At 33.5% G+C, this 21,725-nt stretch overlaps 1 protein-coding gene and 2 non-coding genes across 3 annotated transcripts; 1 reads left to right on the top strand and 2 right to left on the bottom strand.

Annotated features, from left to right (window-relative positions):
- Positions 1-3,787: 3,787 nt before the first annotated feature.
- LOC115995753 (GDSL esterase/lipase At3g48460) lies at positions 3,788-10,336 on the top strand. Its single transcript, XM_031234881.1, has 3 exons — positions 3,788-4,238; positions 5,365-5,626; positions 9,472-10,336. Exons 1-3 carry the CDS (start codon positions 3,883-3,885, stop codon positions 9,985-9,987), a joined length of 1,134 nt encoding a protein of 377 aa, XP_031090741.1. The 5' UTR covers positions 3,788-3,882; the 3' UTR covers positions 9,988-10,336.
- A 4,674-nt stretch (positions 10,337-15,010) lies between these two features.
- Positions 15,011-15,083, bottom strand: TRNAK-CUU. Its single transcript has one exon. It is a non-coding gene; the product is annotated as a tRNA-Lys (tRNA).
- A 66-nt stretch (positions 15,084-15,149) lies between these two features.
- TRNAK-CUU lies at positions 15,150-15,222 on the bottom strand. Its single transcript has one exon. It is a non-coding gene; the product is annotated as a tRNA-Lys (tRNA).
- Between the last annotated feature and the right edge of the window lie 6,503 nt (positions 15,223-21,725).

Below are 21,725 nucleotides of genomic sequence, written 5' to 3'. Positions count from 1 at the left end.
TTGTGTATTATGAAGTAAAGTTCTGTATACTAAGCGTGATAATTCTGTACCTAATGCAAAATGATAACAGAACATATATATTAAGTAAACATATGCAAGTACCTTGTGGTCTAGTGGCACCCGGTTGCAACACCATTTGGAAGGGGGTGGGTTCAAGCCTCAGTGGAGGTGATATTATATTGACTCTTTGTGCTTCATTTGGTAGCACATAAAATGACCACCCCCATACAAACGACTCAATCCTCTCATTCATTAAAAAAAAAAATTGCACAATCTTGACTTAGAATCCGCTTCAAAATCAAAGAAAAAATCATTTTCGCTTGACTACCTTCGTCTAAATATTTCAATCAATGTATTTGAGTCAGTTCCATCCAATGTCTTCAATACATCACTACACAAAGACTACACAAAAAATTATATGCATCTCTACTTGTAAAAGCAACAAGTGGTGAACCCCCCCCTTGGCTCCCCGATTGTGTTTTAAGAAACCTTATACCATCTGTCACAAAAGTACCACTCTTTTTCAAATCCTTTAAATAACAAAGATGATACGTAGACATTGTTCTATGTGACCGTAGAAGATAACTCTTGCTCGGTGTAACCAAATCATGATGATGTAGCTTCTCATGCTTTATCACAATCCACATTCCATTTCCATCAAAATCAAATTGAACAAATGCACAACAAATTGTTCGAACTTCAACTTTTGAATAACAACCCTTTCCTAAATTCAGTTTAAATCCAACCTTCGAACAATGAAACTTCTTCATCTTCATGATTTTTGTAACAACACTATATCTTTGTTTACCCCTCTTCACACTAAAACCTAATCTAAAAGCATAGTCATTATAAATCTCATATGCATAATCAAGAGAACTTATTGACAACCCTAACAAATCCTGATGAACTGCAAAACACAAAGTTTAAGTACCCCTAAGATTTAGGTACAGAATTCGTGACAAGAAGGCACAGATAATCAAAACACAAAACACATAATCTCATCTTAATGTTTACACTACCCCAATGAACATCATATTTCTAAGTAGAGGTGGTTAAGGGTATGCCGAATAAATTAGTCATGCTTTACAAAGAAATAAAGTCTTCAATGCATCTAGTAGCTATTACAATAAGACACATAAATTCATAAAACAATACACATAAGGATCTATAGTGTTTACACAAAAAACCCTGAGATTTGGATACAGAATTCGTGACAAGAATGCACATAAAATCAAAACACCAAACACATAAACTCGATATGTATAACTCATCTTAATGATTACACTATTCAAATGAGTTAATTCCAACAATGGTCATCCGGCTATGTTGATTTTCCAAATTTAGTCCCCGACTTTTAATTTAGACAATTTAAGTCCCTTGACTTTCAAATTCTTTCCAATGTTGGTCCTTTTGTCAAATTTTGGTTAATTTGAGGTCAAATGAAGGGGTAGAATTGTCCGTTCACATGTATAGTGTATTATTACTCGTATTTCTCATGTTATATACGCTATATATATGAATATAATATCAGTTGAAGAGACTTCAACTGAGATTATATGACTTCGATTGAGACTTTTACTGAGATTATATTCATATATACAGCGTATAAGACATGAGAAATACGAGTAATAATACACTAAACAGGTGAATGGACAATTTTACCCCTTCATTTGACCTCAACCTAACCAAAATTTGACGAAAAGACCAACATTGGAAAGAATTTGAAAGTCAAAGGAATTAAATTATCCAAATTAAAAGTCGGGGACTAATTTTGTAAAATCAACATAGTCAAAAGACCATTGCTGGAATTACCTCCTATTCAAATGATTAACATACAGAATTCATGATCATAAAGTACATAAAATGAAAACACTAGATACAGAAACTCATCACAAGATATATGTAACTCATCTTACACTACTCCAATGATTGACATACAGAATTGATGACAATAACGTACATAAAGTGATAACACCAAATACAGAAACTCATCACACAAATACAAAAACCTTAATCACAGATACACATGCAGCACCTCGAATACAAACACAATCATACTAAATTTTCAACAACAATCCTAGAAACTGTTCTCAATTAATTGCATCAACAATGAAATAAAAAATAAGTCAAAATCAATATAGATCACAACTGTAAAATTTGTTCAAAAAAACCTGAAATAGATTCATCTGTAACTTCCAATTCCACCGGAGCATTAATCTCGTCTATCACTGCCAATTCCACCAGAGAATTAATCTCGTGTATCACTACCAATTCCACCGGTGCAATAATCCCATCCATATCAAGCACACGCAATGCAATGAAGATCAAATAAAAAATTGCAATGTTTGAAAAATTAGGGAGAGAGGACAAAGAGTAAAAAAAGAGAACTGCTAATTAAAAAAAAAAAAAAAAAAAAAAAAAAAAAAAAAAAAAAAAAAAAAAAAAAAAAAGAAAGAAAGAAAAGAAGAAGAAGAAAGAAAATAGCAGATAACGGAAAATGACACTGCGAAATGAAAATCTTTTAAACATAATATTCAAAACGTCGTCATTTTGGACCAGTAATCAAAATGAGTAAATTTTCTTTACACCCGAAAATTTTCAAAAGGAGTAATACACTATAAACCAAATTGGAGTGCACCATAAAATATAGTGATGTTTAATTTATACATAGATAATAAATATAAAATATTTTCGTATCTACAAATTACGTCAAATAATATAAACTTTTGTATTTTTTAAACAACAAAAAAAAACATTATGCGAATGGCATTTTTCATTAAATAAAAGTGTGAGGTGTAATTTTTCTACAACTGCCACCGGCACCGGTGGCACTGTCACCTCTCCCCACTGCACACACATCGTGGACTGCATTTATTAACGTTCGAACAATTTTGGGAGCTTTTATGTAAGTATATCATTGGAAAAATAGTTAAATAAGTTGGCACTTGTGATCTAGTGGCACCCGGTTGTACTATTATATGTAAAGAGTGTGTGGGTTTAAGTCTCCGTGGAGATGGTATTGAAATAGAGTCATTATATATATATAGGTATATTTATGAAAATGACCCGATCATTTTAAAATTTTGTAATATTTATGAAAATGACTCACTCATTTTTTACTTGATTTCTCATCCATATATTGTAGATCAATTGTTTGGATTTGTCCACAAGTTGTCACCTGGAGAGTGGTTCTCATATACTACCTCCGTCCCATTTTGGTTGTCTGATTCGTTTAACGAGACTTGACTGGAGTTATTTTTAATCGAATTTTTCATAATATTAAGCTTAGCATTAATATATAAAATTTATATATTTAGAAACTACATTAAAAGTATTATTATTAAACACAAAAAATTAAATTTAAAAATAATAAAAAATTACTAAAGAAAATAAGCAATGAAGAAAGAATTGGTTGACCACAAAATAGAAGGATCATGTTATCATTTGAACCCCTTTATATTGGGCAGTTTGGATGGATTCGATAATGAACACAAAATTAAAAGGACCGACGTTGTTGTTGCGCTGTGGTGGAACCCCTTCGTTGCAAATCAAGTCCTTGCATAGTTGTGATCCTCAACTTTTAAACTTGCTCGATTTCATCCTCCAAACCAAAACAATCTTAATTGGGACCATTTTGATTAACAATTGCATAGTTTAGAATGAAATTAAAAAAAATTAGAAATCGAAAACTGAAGTGGTGAAATTCTAATAGACGGGTGACTAGATTGGATAATAACTACTTTTAACTATATATATAGTACTGTACTGTTATGTTACACCCAAACTCCATGTTCAAATTCTAGTCCACTACACCTATGTAGTGTAAGTGCAGGTATATATCTTCTCAATTCTCGATCTTCAATTCACAACACAGAAAAAACCATGGCGGCTTCTGAAATCACAGCACTCTTCACCCTCCTACTCATCATATTTTCTCCATCCTCCTCCTCAGCAGCCAAAATCTTCAAGAAAATTTATGCGTTTGGGGACTCATTCACCGATACCGGCAACACCCACTCCACCTCCGGCCCCAGCTCCTTCACCTACGTGTCAAACCCACCCTACGGCCGCACTTTCTTCCACCGCCCCACCAACCGCTACTCCGACGGCCGCCTCGTCATCGACTTCGTCGCCCAAGCTCTCTCTTTGCCCTTCTTGCCGCCGTACCTCAACCGCAAGGCCGATACCTCTTACGGTGTTAACTTCGCCGTTGCTGGCTCCACTGCCATAGATCACAGGTAGGTGAATCAAGCCGGCCTACAAACAAATTATTACATTTTTGACATTATATTGTTAATTTTTCAATAATAATTTAAGAATAATGTTATATTATCCTCCTTATTTTGTTATATACTTGCTCAATATTTTTTCGTCCAAAAATCAATGGTTCCAACACCGAGGTTCAGTTCTATGACCACTCATTTGAAATAGTAACTGAGGTGACAATTCATTCTGTAGACTCGAGTCCACATTGTAAGATGAACTCGGGTCTAAAATACACCATTTACATATTGAATGTATTGAATGTTTTTTACCTACCAAATTGTGAACATTCAGTATGTAAATTGTGACGGATCCACATCGTAAGGTGAACTTAAATCCATGGTATAACTATTGTAACAGAGGTAATATCACAATAGATGATAGTTGTCAATTCCGCCTAATCGTAAAAGAGAATCTACTTAATTATTAATCATAACATGAAATAAACTCATCAAATATTATTGTCTACCATGTAAGGATCGGAGGTGAAGTTAGGCTGTTAGCGGCCCTGAAATTGTGGGACTTTCAATCCCATGTGAAATTATTATTATTATTATTATTATTATTATTATTATTGATAAAAGAGAGGGGATTAATCATTAAGATCGAATTTATATTTTGTATCTTTATATTTAATTTAAATAATTCTACATTTTATTGCATGGATCATTTTATTTAAATTTCTGTAAAATAATTTGGAGGAATTATTATTATTATTATTTATTATCTTAAATAAATTTATATATTGATTAAAGAGATTAATTGTAAAAAAGAATTTTTATTAATAAAATTTTTTAAGGTGATGTAAAAGTGGGATCCTTTTTTAAATTGGGTGAGAATTGGATGAATGGTGGGTGAATATTGATTAATTACTACAAATTTATTGACGTGGCAATAAGGGTCCACTTTAAAAAATGAGAGAAGATTTCATAGACACAGATAGACTTAGAAGATGAACATAGCATATATCTGATCAATACCTTCTTTTGATGTTATTACTTACCTATTTTACTTCTTCATTATTTTCGTAAAATATATAAAGTTGATGAAAGAGTATGTAGAGTGTTTTATATATGATATGAGGGGTGTTTGGATCTGCAGGTTTTTCGTGGAGAACAATATAAGTCTAGACATTACACCTCAGTCTCTGGACACGCAGTTAAGTTGGTTCAATCGGTACTTGGAGGGTGTTGGGTGCAGAGACTATAAAAGCACCCCAATGCAGTGTGGGGCAGTTTTTGATGATGCATTGTTTTGGGTTGGTGAAATTGGGGCCAATGACTATGCTTACACCTTTGGATCTTCCATTTCACCTAAAACCATTCAGCACCTTGCAGTCACTAGTGTTTCTTCCTTTATACAGGTACTATCATCTCTATTACGGTGTAGTATCAGTTCAATATACTTTCTCTATTAGTTATGGTCTAAAGAGTCAATACTTCACCACCATGACCTTCTCTCAAGGAGAGTCACAGAGGTACCAATTGATGAGTACCAGGTGCTTGGCTTGCGATTCCTTTTTCATTACTCTTTAGAACATTGTTTCACCTATGAGGCGTCTTATTGCAATGAAGGAACTACAATTCTTCTTTACCAAACATGTTAAGATTTAGGAATAATAATACGAGGTGTCTGGTTGCAAGGAAGGAATTGCAATTCTTCTCTACCAAACATGTTAGGATTTAGGAATAGTAATACGATACATCTGTTTGCAAGGAAGAAATTGTAATTCTTCTTTACCAAACATGTTAAGATTTAGGAATAGTAATATGAGGCGTCTAGTTAATTGGAACTTGCAAGGAAGGAATTGCATTTCTTCCTTACTAAACATCTTAGCATTTAGGAATAGTAATACGAGGTGTCTGGTTGCAAAGAAGAAATTACAATTCTTCTTTACCAAACATGTTAAGATCATTTAGGAATAGTAATACGGGGTGCCTTGTTGCAAGGAAGGAATTGCAATACCTCTTTACCAATGGTATTGTTAGGATTTAGGAATAGTAAATCACAAGCACTATATCCATAAGTTTTTTTGTCTACTTTTGATTTTCTTTCAAACTAGTGGACAATTGGACATATAACTATAAGGAAAGATTTTTGGTGCCACTACTTTTGGTGCTACCCTGCCTAAAAAGAAATAGAAAACAATTTTTTTTCTTTTATTTTCTAACTATAATTGTTTTGCTTGAAACGATAGGAATATAAATAAAATTCAATTACAATTTCAATTATCCAGTCGTTATACTGTGGACCATGGTCCACAATGCATTGTAGACCATGGGTCATGGTTGATACTGCAGTTATGTTGAACTGATACTGTAGTTGTGTTGAAAGGATACTGCAGTTGTGTTGAAAGGGAACTGCAGTTGCGCGGAATAAAGGCCGTGTCATTCATCTGTAACTGTAGTTGTGTTGAACAGATACTGCAGTTGTGTTGAAAAGATACTGCAGTTGTGTTAAACGGATACTGCAGTTGTGTTGAACAGATGAATGGCCTCTATTCTGTGCAACTGCAGTTTCCTTTCAACACAACTGCAATATCTTTTCAACACAACTGCAGTATCCATTCAACACAACTGCAGTATCAGCTATGATCATGGTCCACCATGCATTGTGGACCATGGTCCACCATGCATTGTGGACCATGGTCCACAATATAATTTGCAACCACCAAATAAACCAAATTTTACCTTTAATTCTCGACTATTGTGATATTATCACATTTAATCCTACCTTTTTTTTTTTTTTAGCTTTGTCTACTTACATCATTGATTTTCAGTTGCTTGCAACAATTAGTTCTCCATTTAAAATTGTCATTCAACCATTTAATAAAAGGACTAACATGTAATTTTATTACTTAAGTATCTTGTCCCAACATGTAATTTCTTTCCCTTTACGGTAAACTCTTATATAATTGAATGATGAAATTACATGTAACCATACTATTAATGATAAAATTTAAATGGATGACTAATTGTGGTAAGTAACTGAAAGTCGGATATTATACGGTAAAATTAAAAGAGTGAGATTAAATGTAGTACGTAATATCACGATAATGTCGATGACTAAAAGTAAAATTTATTATACTAAATAATAACAAAAATAAATTTCTTTTATTAAGATTACTATTAATAGAACTCAAACATTGATCTTTATTCAAGGGTATTTCACCTATACCATTTGGGCTAAGGAACATGGACATGTAATAATGTCTTTATAAAGCTTCAAATCATAAATAAATGTTCCTTGAAATTTGTATGCTTATGGTATAATATAATGCAGTTTCCGGTTTGCCCACACTGATGTATAATACATTAATTTAGTCATTATGAGTAGGTGAAGAGCACCTATCACTGGTAAAGTGATAGGTGAATTAATTGCCACCTTCTTTTAACACTTTAATGAGGACTACTATTTGGTTGGGGGTTTCAAATTTTTTTGTGAAAGGTGTAATACAATCCTCATGATCCATCGTGGTAATCAAGGCAAATTATACAATGGATCAAGATCTATCGGATTATAATTCAAAACGTTATTCAAATTATGTACATACAATTAATCTAGTATGTACATCAAGTTAACAGATAATGTACATGTAAATAAACTCTAGGGTGTGTTTGGTTCGCACATGGGAATTGAAATCGGTATGAGTATCAAATACTTGGTAAGGGTAATGAGTTTTGGTGAAAGTATTTTGCATGTTTGGTAGTAGGGTGAAATGAGAATGATTATTAATAGTTGAGGAAGAAAGGAGGAAGGGGAATGAAACCCTTATTTCATTAGGGTATGGGTTTTTCAATTAATGAGGTCTTCCAAACCCATAGTAGTATTCTAAAAATCAATCAACCAAACAATAACAATCACTTTGATACCCATACTTTATGCCTAAACCCACCAACCAAACACACCCTAAATGTACATAATACGTAGTATGTTAATTGTAATAGTTACATAATTTATTAATTGATAATACATAATATGTTAATTTAAATAGGTATATAATTATTAACTGTAGGTACATAATATGTCAATTGTAATATGTACATAATTTATTAATTGAATATAGTACATGATAGTTAATTGTAGATGTACATAATATGAATGTTATTTTGAACCATGGTCTACACTGCAACGTGGATCTTGGTCAATATAATGGTATAGCAATTGGGTAATCAATACTGATAGTTGAGTTTAGAGCTAATTCCATTTTTGGTCCTAGATTTATAGGTGACAATACATTTATAGTTCTTGTTTTTCAAAATACTCCCTTTGATCATAGTATTATTGTAGCATGAACATTTTTTTTGGTCCTCTATCAACAAAATCATTGAAATGTCGTTAAATAAAATGACATTTCGATCTTATTTTATACAAAGTGGGTTGACCCGATATATATATTCTTATTTATTTAAAAAAAATCATAATTTTTCTCCAAAAAAAAATTCATAATTGATGACCTAATTGCCCTTGTATTTTATGGAATTTAAACGATTTTGTTGATGGATGACCAAAAATAATTCTGCTATAATAATACTAGGACCAAAGAAAGCTGTTCTGACAAAAATTGACTAAACGTATATTGTTACTTATAAATCTACAATCAAAAATAAAATTAGCTCTTTATATATATATATGCTTATATTAATATGAGAATCATGCCTTTAAGTGATGAGAACTTGTCTCAGTGGAGACAATACTGACTCTTGTGCTTCTATAGGTTGAGAAAGTACTTATGAACAGATACTGCATTGTAATAGAGTTAGTAGTATTCAAAAAAAAAAAAAAAGTGATGAGAACTTAAAGGCTATTGCATGAGTGCCTACTATCTACTCCAAAACATGGCTAAACTATGGTGAAGACCCTATAATAGATTGATTGTGTGTATTCCGTTCTCACATTCTCACCTAATTAAGACAGATTTTCATATGAAATTATAGTCAAATGACTATATATTGTGACATTATAATAAAATACCTATTCCTGAGAGGTCAGGAATATGTTAATACTAGGGGGCCTGGCCCTGGCAAGGGTAATAGCTCATTCCCAGGAACAATGTTCCTGAGAATACAAATGCGAACCAAACAACGGAATAGGTTATTACTGGAAATGCTATGCCATTCCCTACCTATTCCGTGAACCAAACAGCCCATTAGTCCTTTATTAAAATTCCAATTAAAGTAACATTAATTAACAATTTGGTACCGGCAGGCATTGCTAAAGAAGGGAGCAAAGTACGTGGTGGTTGAAGGCCTACCAACCACAGGCTGCTTAACACTCGCTCTATACCTAGCCCCGCCGGCCGACCGAGACGCCATGGGCTGCGTCGCCACCGTGAACAACCAAAGCCACACCCACAACGCCATTCTCCAGTCCAACCTCGCCGCCTTCCGCCGCAACTTCCCTCAGGCCACCATCGTCTATGCCGACTACTGGAACGCCTACAAATCAATCCTCACCGCCGCCAAAAGCTACGGCATCACCCACCCCTTCCGGGTCTGCTGCGGCTCCGGCGCCGGCGACTTGAATTTCGACATCTTCGCCACCTGTGGGTCCCCCAACGCCTCCTCTTGCCCCGACCCTTCTCAGTACATCAACTGGGACGGCGTTCATCTCACGGAGGCCATGTACAAGGCTGTTGCTGATAAGTTCGTTAATGGCACGTTTTGTCGCCCTCCCTTTAGTTACTTGATTCGCAAGAAAATGGCGTCCGCTTTGCTTGCTTAGTCTATACAGTAATTAGGGTTTTCAGAAGATACTGTATCGCGCCTTGATATGTTCTCTTCTCGCGGGGAAGGCTTTGGTTTATGAGATTTGGGAGATTTTTATATGGATTCAAAGTGTTTTTGAGTACCAAATTTCCTTTTAACTCCCACTTAAAATTAAAAATTAAAAATTCAAACATCTATACTTTGTGACAAATTATATCTAAACTATTAAAAGTTGTGAACAAAAAATCAAACCTTTGTGTTTTTAACATGGGTGGTGAGTTTGTAATTAGTAGCTCTTTTATGTACTCAAGATTGGATGTGCAAAGGACTCTATTTGAACGATAAAAGATTTTAATTAAGCATGATATTGCTCGATTTAGGTAAATATATCATCACTTTTTTATTGGCTAAAGTTCATAGGTAAATATATCATCACTTTTTTATTGGCTAAAGTTCATAATTTGTTTTTATACTTTTCTATTTTTGAATTTGTCAAAAATTCAGTTAGACTCTGTGATTGATTCATAGAAACATAGCGCAAGTGGATGCTGTTATGATTAAGTGTTTAATTTATAGATTTTGATGATGCTAACTCTAGTGAATGTTAGGAAATTATTAGGACTCCCAATTCAATACTTGTAATTTATTCATGTAGACTTAGAAATTCCTTTAAGTGCTACAACTTTTGATCCCAACTAGTGACCATTAATCGAATGAAACTACACTCAGAAGGAAGTTGAGCCGGAAGAAAGCTAAATGGGAAGAAATGTCGATTAGAAGGATGTCACAACAGAAGTACTACTCGCAAAAAAGAACGTAATCAGAAGGATTGATTAAGGTCCTGTTTGGTAAATAATCAGTCTATCAGCCAATTTTGGCTTATTTGATCACTATTAGTTGTTTGATTAATAAGCTTTTTGTAACTTTAAAATACTAAAATTCAAAAGCTACTCAAAGCAGCCTTTTCAATTAGCTTTTTTGAGAAAAAAAAATTATACCAAACAGCTATCAACTAACAACCAATCTATCAAACAACTTTTTACAATTAGCTAATATTATTAACAAATCATACATTTTAACTCAAACAGCCAACCCAATCAGTCAACAGTCATTTACCAAACAGGGCCTAAGTATCACAAGGAAGCATTCATATGTTTTGTCTATACTCAATAGTTTCCAAAAACCCAACACCTAGGGCATGTTTACTAACAGAAAACTGTTTTCTGTTTTCTATTTTCTATTTTTCAGTTTTCATTATTTGTTTTCTGTTTAGAAAACGTGTTTACTAACACTTATTTTTTCAAATTTTTTTTTTAGATTAACGTTATAAAATTAACAATAAGTTTAATTTCAAGTGATTTTTAGACCTTATATTTAAATAGAATAAATATAAATTTTACTTTTAAGTTCAATATATATAAAATTTTTACATTTGATATATGAACCAAATTTATATTTGTATATAACATAAATAAAAATATATCCGAATCAATAACCTATTAAGTTCACATAAAATTTAGTTTAGATAATATTAATATTTTTGACCTAATATTTAAAATATGTTTAGATATATTCATTTGAATGACATGTATATAATATACTAGTTTTTCTTATGCGCGATGCGCAAAAAGTATGTGCCCAATATTAATATTTTATATTAAAATTGTAAATTTATTATTTTAGATTTATTTAGATTTTAGATATTTAAATTATTGTAAATAATAATAATAATAATAATAATAATATAAAATATTTTTATAAATGTTGTATTTATATTTTAGAAAATAACTAACATATAAGTATATAGCTCTAATATATAATGTGTATATATAATTATTATTGAAGAAAATAAGAAAATATATAGTGGATGCATGTGCATGGTAACAATAGTGGAAAAGATAACGGAAGTTATAACGGTAGGGGTATGTTTGTCTAATATATTGTAAAGTACAACTTTTATAGCATAATGTACAAAAAAAACTTAACAAAAAAAAAACGGACATAAATGAAGGGTATAACCTTCATTCACACTTATTATGTTTTTAGATAATTTTCATTTTGAATTCTAATATAGTAATATATGTGAAATTTCGATATTCAATATATGGACCAAACTTGTATACGATGTAACATAACTAAAAATATCCGAACGAATTGAATAATCAATTGAGTTCAATCAAAATATAAAACCTGGTATATATTTCAATTTTTAATTTTGATAATGTGAATGATGTATAATTTTAAGCATAAGCAAATAAGTTATGTTTAAATAAGTAATGCAAGTAGAAAAGATAGAAGATGATAATGAATATAATTATAGTAATGAACAAATATGTAAGTAGATAATATTGAGAATTTGGTTATAGTGACATATTGTCTAATAGATGATAGTTGATTCTGTTTTCCATTTAGAAAACAATTTTTAATAGTGTTTCAGTTTTCTAGAAAAATCATTTCATGTTTTCAAAATGGAAAACTATGCTAGTAAACATGTTTTCTGTTTAATCTAGAAAACTCAAAGAAAAGTGTATGACAAAGGAGAACGATGAAGCTTGAAGTGAGGACTAACACGACCTAGAACAGCAGTAGGCATCTTATTAATCAGGTATACCATTGTTTCAAACGCAAACTCCCAGAACCTAGATGAAACCGAAGCCTGAGCCATTAAGGCAAGACCAATCTCAACAATGTGCCTATGCCTGCGCTCCACACACCCATTTTGTTCATGCGTGTAGGCACAGGAATGGCGATGCACAATACCTAACTCAACAAAACGATTATGTAATTTTTGGTATTCGCCCCCCAAGTCAGACTGAACAGATTTTATCTTGCATGAAAACAAACGCTCGACCATTTCACGAAAACGCTAAAAAATCACATATATATCATACTTTTGATGCATAGGATAAAACCACTTAAACCGCAAAAAATCATCAATAAAAACAACGAAGTAACAACGCGAAAAATCATCAATAAAAACAACGAAGTAACAAGAACCATTACTAGATAATATAGGCGTTGGGCCCCAAATGCCCAAATACAATAGTTCAAGAACATCTGAACTAGATGAACTAACACGAGGAAGCGAAAAATGAGCTGACTTCCCTAATTGACAGGTAGAACATAAAGACTCACTAACACTAGACGATGTAGTCGGACATAACTGCAGAATCTTACTGAGAACACACCGGTGAGAGTGACCTAGCCGGTTCTGCCAAACTGAGGGAGTGGCCCGAGTAGACAGCAACACAACAGGATCGGACTTAGACACAGGAAGAGAATAGAGGCCATCAAAACTGGTCCCCTTGAACAGAACCTTCTTGGTGACGAGATCCTTCACAAAAAAAAATAGGTAAAATGAAATTCAGAGAAAACACGATTATCAGTCGCAAATCGATGGACAAACAATAACGAGGCAGACAATCCAGGAACATGTAAAACATTAGATAGTAAACGAACAACACAGAGTAGAAATAGGTGCATGGCCAACACTATAAATGGGCAAACCTGTACCATTCCCAACACCTAAAACATCAGGCCCCGTTTACTCATCAGCAGTGGATAGCAACCTAGAATCAGGCTTTACATGGATGGTTGCCCTGGTATCCGGGAACCAATTGTGCAATCCAACAGTAGAAAGAGCCTCCTGATTAGAATAAACCATATGTGCCTGAGGTCCAGAAGTAGTGTAGCGCTGGTAACATGCAACTATTGTGTGGCCAATGTTGCTACAAATTTGACATCGCGGTGAAGACTGGCGACTGCAACCACGGCCACCTCGCTGCCAGCGTCTGTGACAGCCTCCACGCGAAGAACCGCCACCATGACCATCTTTGCTACGCCCACGCTAAGCCACCATAACAACCGAAGCCGCTATAGCACCACCAGTGACGTACTCATCACCACAGATAAACTCGTTCGCCACCAGGAAATCAGAAAGCTCGGCTAACGTAACCAACTCCTTCCTCGCCGTCAACGTGGCCACCAGTAGTCGAAACTCTGAGCGAAGCCCTCGGAAGATGTACAAGTTCTGGTCGTCGAGTGTCACTGCCCGGCCAACCAACGCCTAATCCTCAACAAGCATTTGGGCTCGACCGAGATAGTGTGCAATGAACTCATCACCCTAGCAAAGACCTTGAAGTTGACCCAGTAACCAGAGCGTGCGAGCTCGCGTCGCCGATCCTAGCGACTGCTCAACCGCCAAGTGCATGACCATGTCTGACAGCGACGAGATCAGCATAGAGAGTATAGCCTGGTCCTGTTGGAACCAAGCGGCAATGGAGGAATCAACAGTCGACCCCGGAGAAGAGTAGGGCGTCGTCGCCGGTGGCACATCAAACGTTGGACAAGACAGCGTGTCATTGACAAATCCAAGTAGATTCTGACCTCTCAGAAAGGGCACCGGTTGAGTTCTCCAAAAAGGGTCATTTCGTGATGTCAATTAGATAGAAATAAAATGGTGGACAGAGGAGAGGTTACGGGAATGGGTAAAGCAGCACCAGAAACAGTCCGCTCGGAGGATACTCCGACAGAGCTGTCACGGTTCTCAACCATAGGAAGAGACCTAGTGACTGATACAGATGAGGACGTAATTCCACGTATATTGATAATAGGAAACAGAAAGATATTAAATACAATAGGAGTCCTAAATACAATACTACTCAAAATAAATACTGAAGATATATTTATTCCTAATAAATCCCTAATAATGCTCTTTGTTTCTTAGTAATATTATCCTATCATCTTGATAGGAATTTATAATTAAAAAATTTAATGTCCAATTTTATATGTAGCATTATTATTTTACAAGATCTAAGTTACACAAAATTAGCCCAAAAACTAAATTATCTTCATGTGTAAAGGTTTTCTGAAAAAAAAATATTTAATTAATTAATTTTTAAGAAATTAAAAAGTTGAAGAACACCCATTTCCAAATTATAGATGAGCGGGCTACACAAGATCTTATCTGGGCTTTGTTAGAGAAAACCACTGTTGGGCAAATGATTTTGGGTTTTCTGTTGAAGAGGATTATATTAAAACGCCCACCGTGGGGCTCGAACCCACGACCACAAGGTTAAGAGCCTTGCGCTCTACCAACTGAGCTAGACGGGCTTGTTAAATAGTATTATTTGGAGAAATTGTTTTGACTTTTCTAGTGAAGAGGGGAATTTTTAAAAACGCCCACCGTGGGGCTCGAACCCACGACCACAAGGTTAAGAGCCTTGCGCTCTACCAACTGAGCTAGACGGGCTTGTTGAATAGTAGTGTTTTGTTTATGTTTATTAACAAATGGAATCAATTTCAGGTACACTAATCCTAATTTAGTCCTCACTGAAGGCAGAATAAATAAGTGACATACAACTACTCAAAAAAATAAGTGACATTTCTCAAAAAAAAAAAAAGAAAAGTGACATACAACTAAATTTCACTTTTGGTCCCTAACTATTATACATAATTCATATTCGGTCATTGATTATTAAAACTTTTTAATTTTGTGCATGACTATGTAATTTGTATCCGCGTTTGGTCGTACTGTCTAATTTTTCGGCGAATCATTGTCGAAAGTGCTAATTCCGAAAGAAGTAAATGTAGTGCTCTTTTAGATGAAGCAAATGCAGTGCTCCTTCCGGAAGTACTCCTTTCGAAAGGAGCACTGCCAACAATAATTAACCAGAACATTGGACGACAAGACCAAATATGATACAAATTACATAGTCATACATCTAATTAGAAATTTTTAATAGTTAATAACCAAATTTAATTCATGTATAATAGTCAGGAGATCAAAAGTGAAATTTTCTCATAACTAAATTTCAATTCTCACTAGAAATAATAAAAATTGAATTTATATCAATAAATAGTCATGGAACCTCCTATATATGTTATTGGTTATGTCCTTGTCCACCCTTCGTTTTAAAATATTACATAACATTCATAATAAATAACTAATACCCAATTCTCGTTAGAAATAAAAATTGAGCCCATAAATTAATAACCATGGGACCTCCTCCTACATATATAAAAAAAAAATGGCTAAGGCTTCATTCACCTATCATTTTAAAACATTAACATTCATAATAAATCATTTAAGGTGCGTTTATCAAATGGAGAAATAAAAAAAATAGAGAAATAAAAATAGAAGATGCATTTATTTATACATTTAGAAAATAGAAACAAATAATGAAAAATAAAAAACTAGAGAAGAAAGTTTGAGAAATAAAGATTATTGACTTAGTAACCACAAGGTTTCAAGTTCAACTCTCAGTAGAAGCGGAATATTGTCTTTCTGGGTTTGAGTGGATCATATCAAGTATAAACAATTTACGCTAATTTACCTCCTTATGATCCTTTACTGACTAGGGTTACCATGCGAATTATGTTTCAAATTATTGCATATGCCCAGAGTTTCAAATTAGCACCATACTTTAATTATTATGTGCAAGTGCAAAGTGACAAATCACAAGTATACACTATGTATTGATGATTTTCATAATTCAACTTAATATGATGTGTAAACTTATTTATGATCAAAGATTCAAAGTACAGATCTAAATTTTACAAATTAATTATAAATAATCACATGTACATTATGATATAAAGACAAACAAGTAATGTTGTAAGAGTTTGTATAGTTAGATGCTTTAAGAATGTGCAAAAAAAAAAAAAAAATGCCTTGAACCATGTTGGGGGCATTAGATTGGGTTAGGCTTTGTGCATTGCACCAGTCAGTTCAAATGTCTAGAAATCAAGTACTATACAGATAAATTGTTTTCTTTCGATAACTATTTTCAGACTAGAAATGTGTATTAGATGATAGTGATTGTCATGTTGTTATTGGCTAATGCAGTGAACACAGCCTTAGCTTGCCAAGGTTAGTTATCTTGCATTCTTGCTGCAAACTGTCTCCACCTAAAACTAGGTATTATGTTGGTGCAATGTTTGTTTGTCTGCCAATTAACAATTCTTTAATTTCTAACTAGCCCGGTTGGTGTCAGAGGCATTGCACTCTTATTCTTTAAGAGAAGTCGAGAGTTCAAAGTCCCTTTTCGTATGGAAAAACTTATATGTCTAGCATTTTGTCCTTAATTTGGTCAGCTCAGTACGAACAATAATTAATCTGGATATGATACAGGGGCTTGGTGTATCCTATAGTTATGGTCTACTTAAGACGCCTCATAATCCTTGTGGTCTAGTGGCACTCGGTTGCACCCCCCACATGGGAGGGGTGAGTTCGAGTCTTAGTGGAGACGATATTATTAGCTCTTGCTTCATTTGATTGAGAAAGTAGCTGTGAACCATAAATCGAACCATTCCACACTTTATTGTTGATATGCCATGTGCAAAGACATGTAATGAGTAGTGACTTTCCCTTATGGGAGGTCATGAGATAGTGTTTCAATGGAGGCGTTGTTGACTCTTTATGCTTCGATAGGTTAAGCCAGTACGTATTACGTATTGACTCTTTGTGCTTCGATAAGTTAAGGCACAGATACTGCAATGTAATAGAGTGAGTAGCATTCAAAAAAAAAAAATAACCTAAGTTCATCCAAACAACTTTCTAAAAGCAATAGGAACAGTCTATCACCCTTTCAAAGGCACATTAAATTAAACCTAATAAGAAAGAAGATACCAAGACTTGAATATAATCTAACTTAATACAAAGCTCAATTATAATTAAATTATTGAAAATTATCATTTTTGTCCCTCAATTGTTTCTCAACTGTCAATGTAGTCCTAATTTTCAATTTCAACTAATTTGATCATCGAATTGTTTAAAATTTCGTCAATTAAACCCTTCAGAAGCATCAAAATGATGATTTTCTCATTTTTAAAATTTTGTCAATTTGATCCTCAAAAGGATTAGCTCATTAGCTCATCCTCAAAGGGTTTAATTGATGAAATTTTAAACAATTTAAGGATCAATTAGTTGAAATTGAAAACTATGGACTACATTAACAATTAGAAAACAATTGAGGGTTCAAAATGGTGATTTTCTCATTAAATTATATCTCAGCCTCGTTTGTAGTCAATAATTATAAGAGTTCTACTATATGTACTCCCGACCTATTTTTACTCATTTACTTTTATTTCCTGATTTGTAAATGAATGATTAGTTATCTTCATCATGTGTGTGTCAACTAAAATTTTGTGAGAGAGTAAAAATTGGGAGTAAAATTAGCATTTTCCTAATTAGAATCATCAAAAACTCGGAAAATAGACAAATTGCGACATAAGTTGGACCAAACAAACACATAATGACAAGTGGGATGGTTTTATTTTGCCAGCTTTTTTTCTTTCTTTTCTCTCTTGAAGTAGCAAATATATTTCTTTGGGCTTTGTGTATCATCACAACCTAACAAAAGCAGTGTGGCAGATCCAATTTTGATCCATTTGGCTATCGTAGGAGCCATAAGCTATGCCCACATAATACTACAAACCACTGTCTGTGGGCTGTCTTGGCTGCTTTCCTTTGTCCCCATCCACTTGTTCTTCACCTTTTGATATTATTAAGGTTAATTATGAAAATAGAACTTACTATATCTATCTGTCAAAAAAATTGTCATAATTGTTTATCCATTTGTGTTTCTGTAATGATTTTTTTGGATGCAAACAGTACAAAAATATTATGAAATTGTGATATTGCATTGTTAAGAATAAAAATATTTTTTGTCCTGAAAAGAGTGACGGTAAGTGGAGCATGATTCTTATATTACAAGGTCTTAATTTGGATTCTTGTTAGCACCATCTCAGTTAAGCCGATCACGCAGTGTGCAAATTACTTTTCCTGTTTGATTTACGGGTCAAATTTATTACCAAAATGGTCCTTCGACTATTGCGAAATTACCAATTTGGTCCTCAACAATTTTTTCTGACCAATTAAGTCCCTCGACTTTGAAAAATTTAACCAATTTGGTCCTCCGTTAAACATCCGTTAAATCAGGACCAAATTGGTAATTAGTTTTTCACTGAAATGGTCCATTGACTATAGTAAAATTACCAATTTGGTCCCGATTTAACGGATGTTTTAACGGCAAAATAAACGGAGGACCAAATTGGTTAAAATTTTCAAAGTCGGGAGACTTAATTGGGCACGAAAAATTGTCGATGACCAAATTGATAATTTCGCAATAGTCGAATGATCATTTCGGTAATAAACTCTACGGGTCATTATGCAAAAACAGAGTTTACCTAATACATACTATCGTATATTGACAACGAGTTTTTTTCATCAGTCAAAATATAGATTTTAAAAAACAGAATTAAGTTAAAAGAAAATTGGGCAGCGTGTAAAAAGGATCGAAAGGAATAGCAAAAGAAATGTTTTGGAAGAAGGGAGGAGGGAAGAGGCATGTGGGGAGTGTTTGAACTTGACAACCAAACACCCTACATCCTCATAATTTCATGTGATAAAATAGAAATAGTTAAAAGCTCCAAAACAAAATTAAAGATGAATTTGTGGGGACCAATGAGCTTGAGAGGTGTGACTCATTTTGATTAGCCCAAGTGCCAATACATCATTAGGACTAGTAATTATAGCATTTCATATTATATTTAATTTCACTTTTAATTTTTTTTTTATTATAATTGATGTAATACTTCATAATTGATTCAGTAGATAGGAATCACAATTTTTTCCTTTCATTTTCTTCCTTTAACAAAATCACGATATGTTAAAGCATCCCTAATAGTTTTAGTTTTTGAGAAGTTTTTACGGATGTAACTAGAAAAGAGAAGATGGGATGGAAGAGACAAAGAAAAAGAAAAAATAAAAAACAAAACAAATCTGGAAAACAAAAAAAAAACAAAAAAAAAACAAAACAAAACAAAAAAAGTCATATTAACACACCCGACTAAGCGCTATGGTTGTGCCTCACGTGACCAAATGCGACCAATATTTACACATAGTGGGGCCAACTTCACAGACTAAAAACCAGCTCCTTGCATGGAGAGTTGAATTCTTCTCTCTTTTCTTCCTCTCTTCTCTGATCCACGTAAGCAATGCTTCCTCAAAAACCACACCAAAAATCACTAAGGTCTTTCTCAATAGTGGTAGGTTTTTTAGGGGATTTTGCAGGTGTGAGTAAGAAAAATAAAATGAGAGTGGAAGAAAAAAAAAAGAAAAAAAAAATTACAAAACTAAAATAATAATAATAATTTACGCGCCCGCCTACAAGGCGTGAGACCTGCGCCTCGCGTACGTGAGGCGAAAGTTTCTTCCCACAAGTGAGCCCCACTCTCACTGCAAAAAATTCAAATTTGCAGGAAAAAAACACTCTAAAAAACTACCCCTCACATTTGTAATAAAAAAAAAAAAAATCATCCCCACATTTTACTATTCCAAAATTTCCACAAAATCCCCTTAATGGGGATGGCCTAATAAAGATGCCCTAAAATGGTAAAATTGTTGGTGTCATGTTCACGTTATTTGTTATAGCTATGGGGCCTTTGGGAAGGGCTACTCATCGCTAAAAAGCCGGGGCTTCAGTAAGATCATTGCAGAAACAGATTCTTATGCGATGGCTCAAGATTTGAGCAAAGACACGGATTCCAGACCTGAAGCTGACACGTTGATAGAAGACTACAAATTCATCATGCATCAGTTCCAAGAATGTGAGATCACTCGTGTGTTTTGTGAGGGCAATCAATGTGCAGATTACCTTGCTAACATGGGCCAAGACAGCCAGTGGGGCACTTCGATCTTAAATTTCCCGCCTGACGAAGTGAAGGTTATTCTCGACCGCGATGCCAACAATATTGTCACTAGAAGAATCTATTAGAAAACATGTATTTTAACACATGTTTTATAACAAGTGTAATAGTGTATGTTTATAATTTGGGATGGGGATTTTCAATAAGTGGAATTAAGCATTTTAGCACACGTTGTGATGCATTTTAATACGTAGAATGGTGCATATTTTAGCACATGTTTTCTAATATGTGTAAATAGTATATGTTTATAATCTAACATGAGGCGCGTTGTGGTGCATTTTAATACGTAAAATGATGCGTTTTATTACGTATATTGATGAATTTTAAGTGAATAGGTGCATTTGGTTATAGTGTAGAATGGTGTATTTTATCAGTCCTCTGGTGCATTTTAGTAAGTATATTGCGCGTTGATTTGATGGCTTGATGTAATCTAATGGCTCAAAATAAGCCGCACGGCCACACTTGAACTCAACGACACACACTAAAATTACCATATCAAACTTCTTCAATTTATTATTGTTATTTTTTGTTTGAAGAGTATCAAAGTTCTTAAAATAAAATCTTGATTATAATTAATACAAATCTTGATTTATGATATAAATGTGAGTATAGCATCTATTGAAACCATAAATTTTCGACTTATTTTATAGGGATAATTTTTTTTTTAGTCGTTTGAGTTATTTATGACTAGTTAATTTGATATTTTATAATTGGGATTCGTAAATTTAGTTTACAAATGTGTCAACTTTGTGGAATTATGGTCCTTTTGCTACAAGCTAAGAAAATGCTGAAAAACTTACAAATTTATCTATAATTAAATACTTTCAGTTTAAATATGTCAACAAATTTTATTGATTTACCCATAAATTTTGTATTGATAAATTTGGTTTTTTCATATAATGTTAACTTAATAATTTTCATATATTACACAAATTAAAAGTAAAATTTATCCAGTATGATAAAAATCACGTGACAAAAGTATTACACTCGAAAATTCGTACTTGAAAGTCATGAATTTAATTCTTGTGAACAGCATCTCGGTCA

Source organism: Ipomoea triloba, chromosome 11, assembly GCF_003576645.1.
Source record: "Ipomoea triloba cultivar NCNSP0323 chromosome 11, ASM357664v1".
NCBI lineage: Eukaryota > Viridiplantae > Streptophyta > Magnoliopsida > Solanales > Convolvulaceae > Ipomoea > Ipomoea triloba.
This window is presented reverse-complemented; position numbering and strand designations above follow the sequence as displayed.

Excerpts from the sequence above, each read along its gene's own strand:
- LOC115995753 (XM_031234881.1), top strand. The coding sequence starts at position 3,883 with ATGGCGGCTTCTGAAATCACAGCACTCTTCACCCTCCTACTCATCATA. Across the intron at positions 4,239-5,364 it reads TCCACTGCCATAGATCACAG|GTTTTTCGTGGAGAACAATA; the intron begins GTAGGTGAATCA and ends TTGGATCTGCAG. Across the intron at positions 5,627-9,471 it reads GTGTTTCTTCCTTTATACAG|GCATTGCTAAAGAAGGGAGC; the intron begins GTACTATCATCT and ends TGGTACCGGCAG.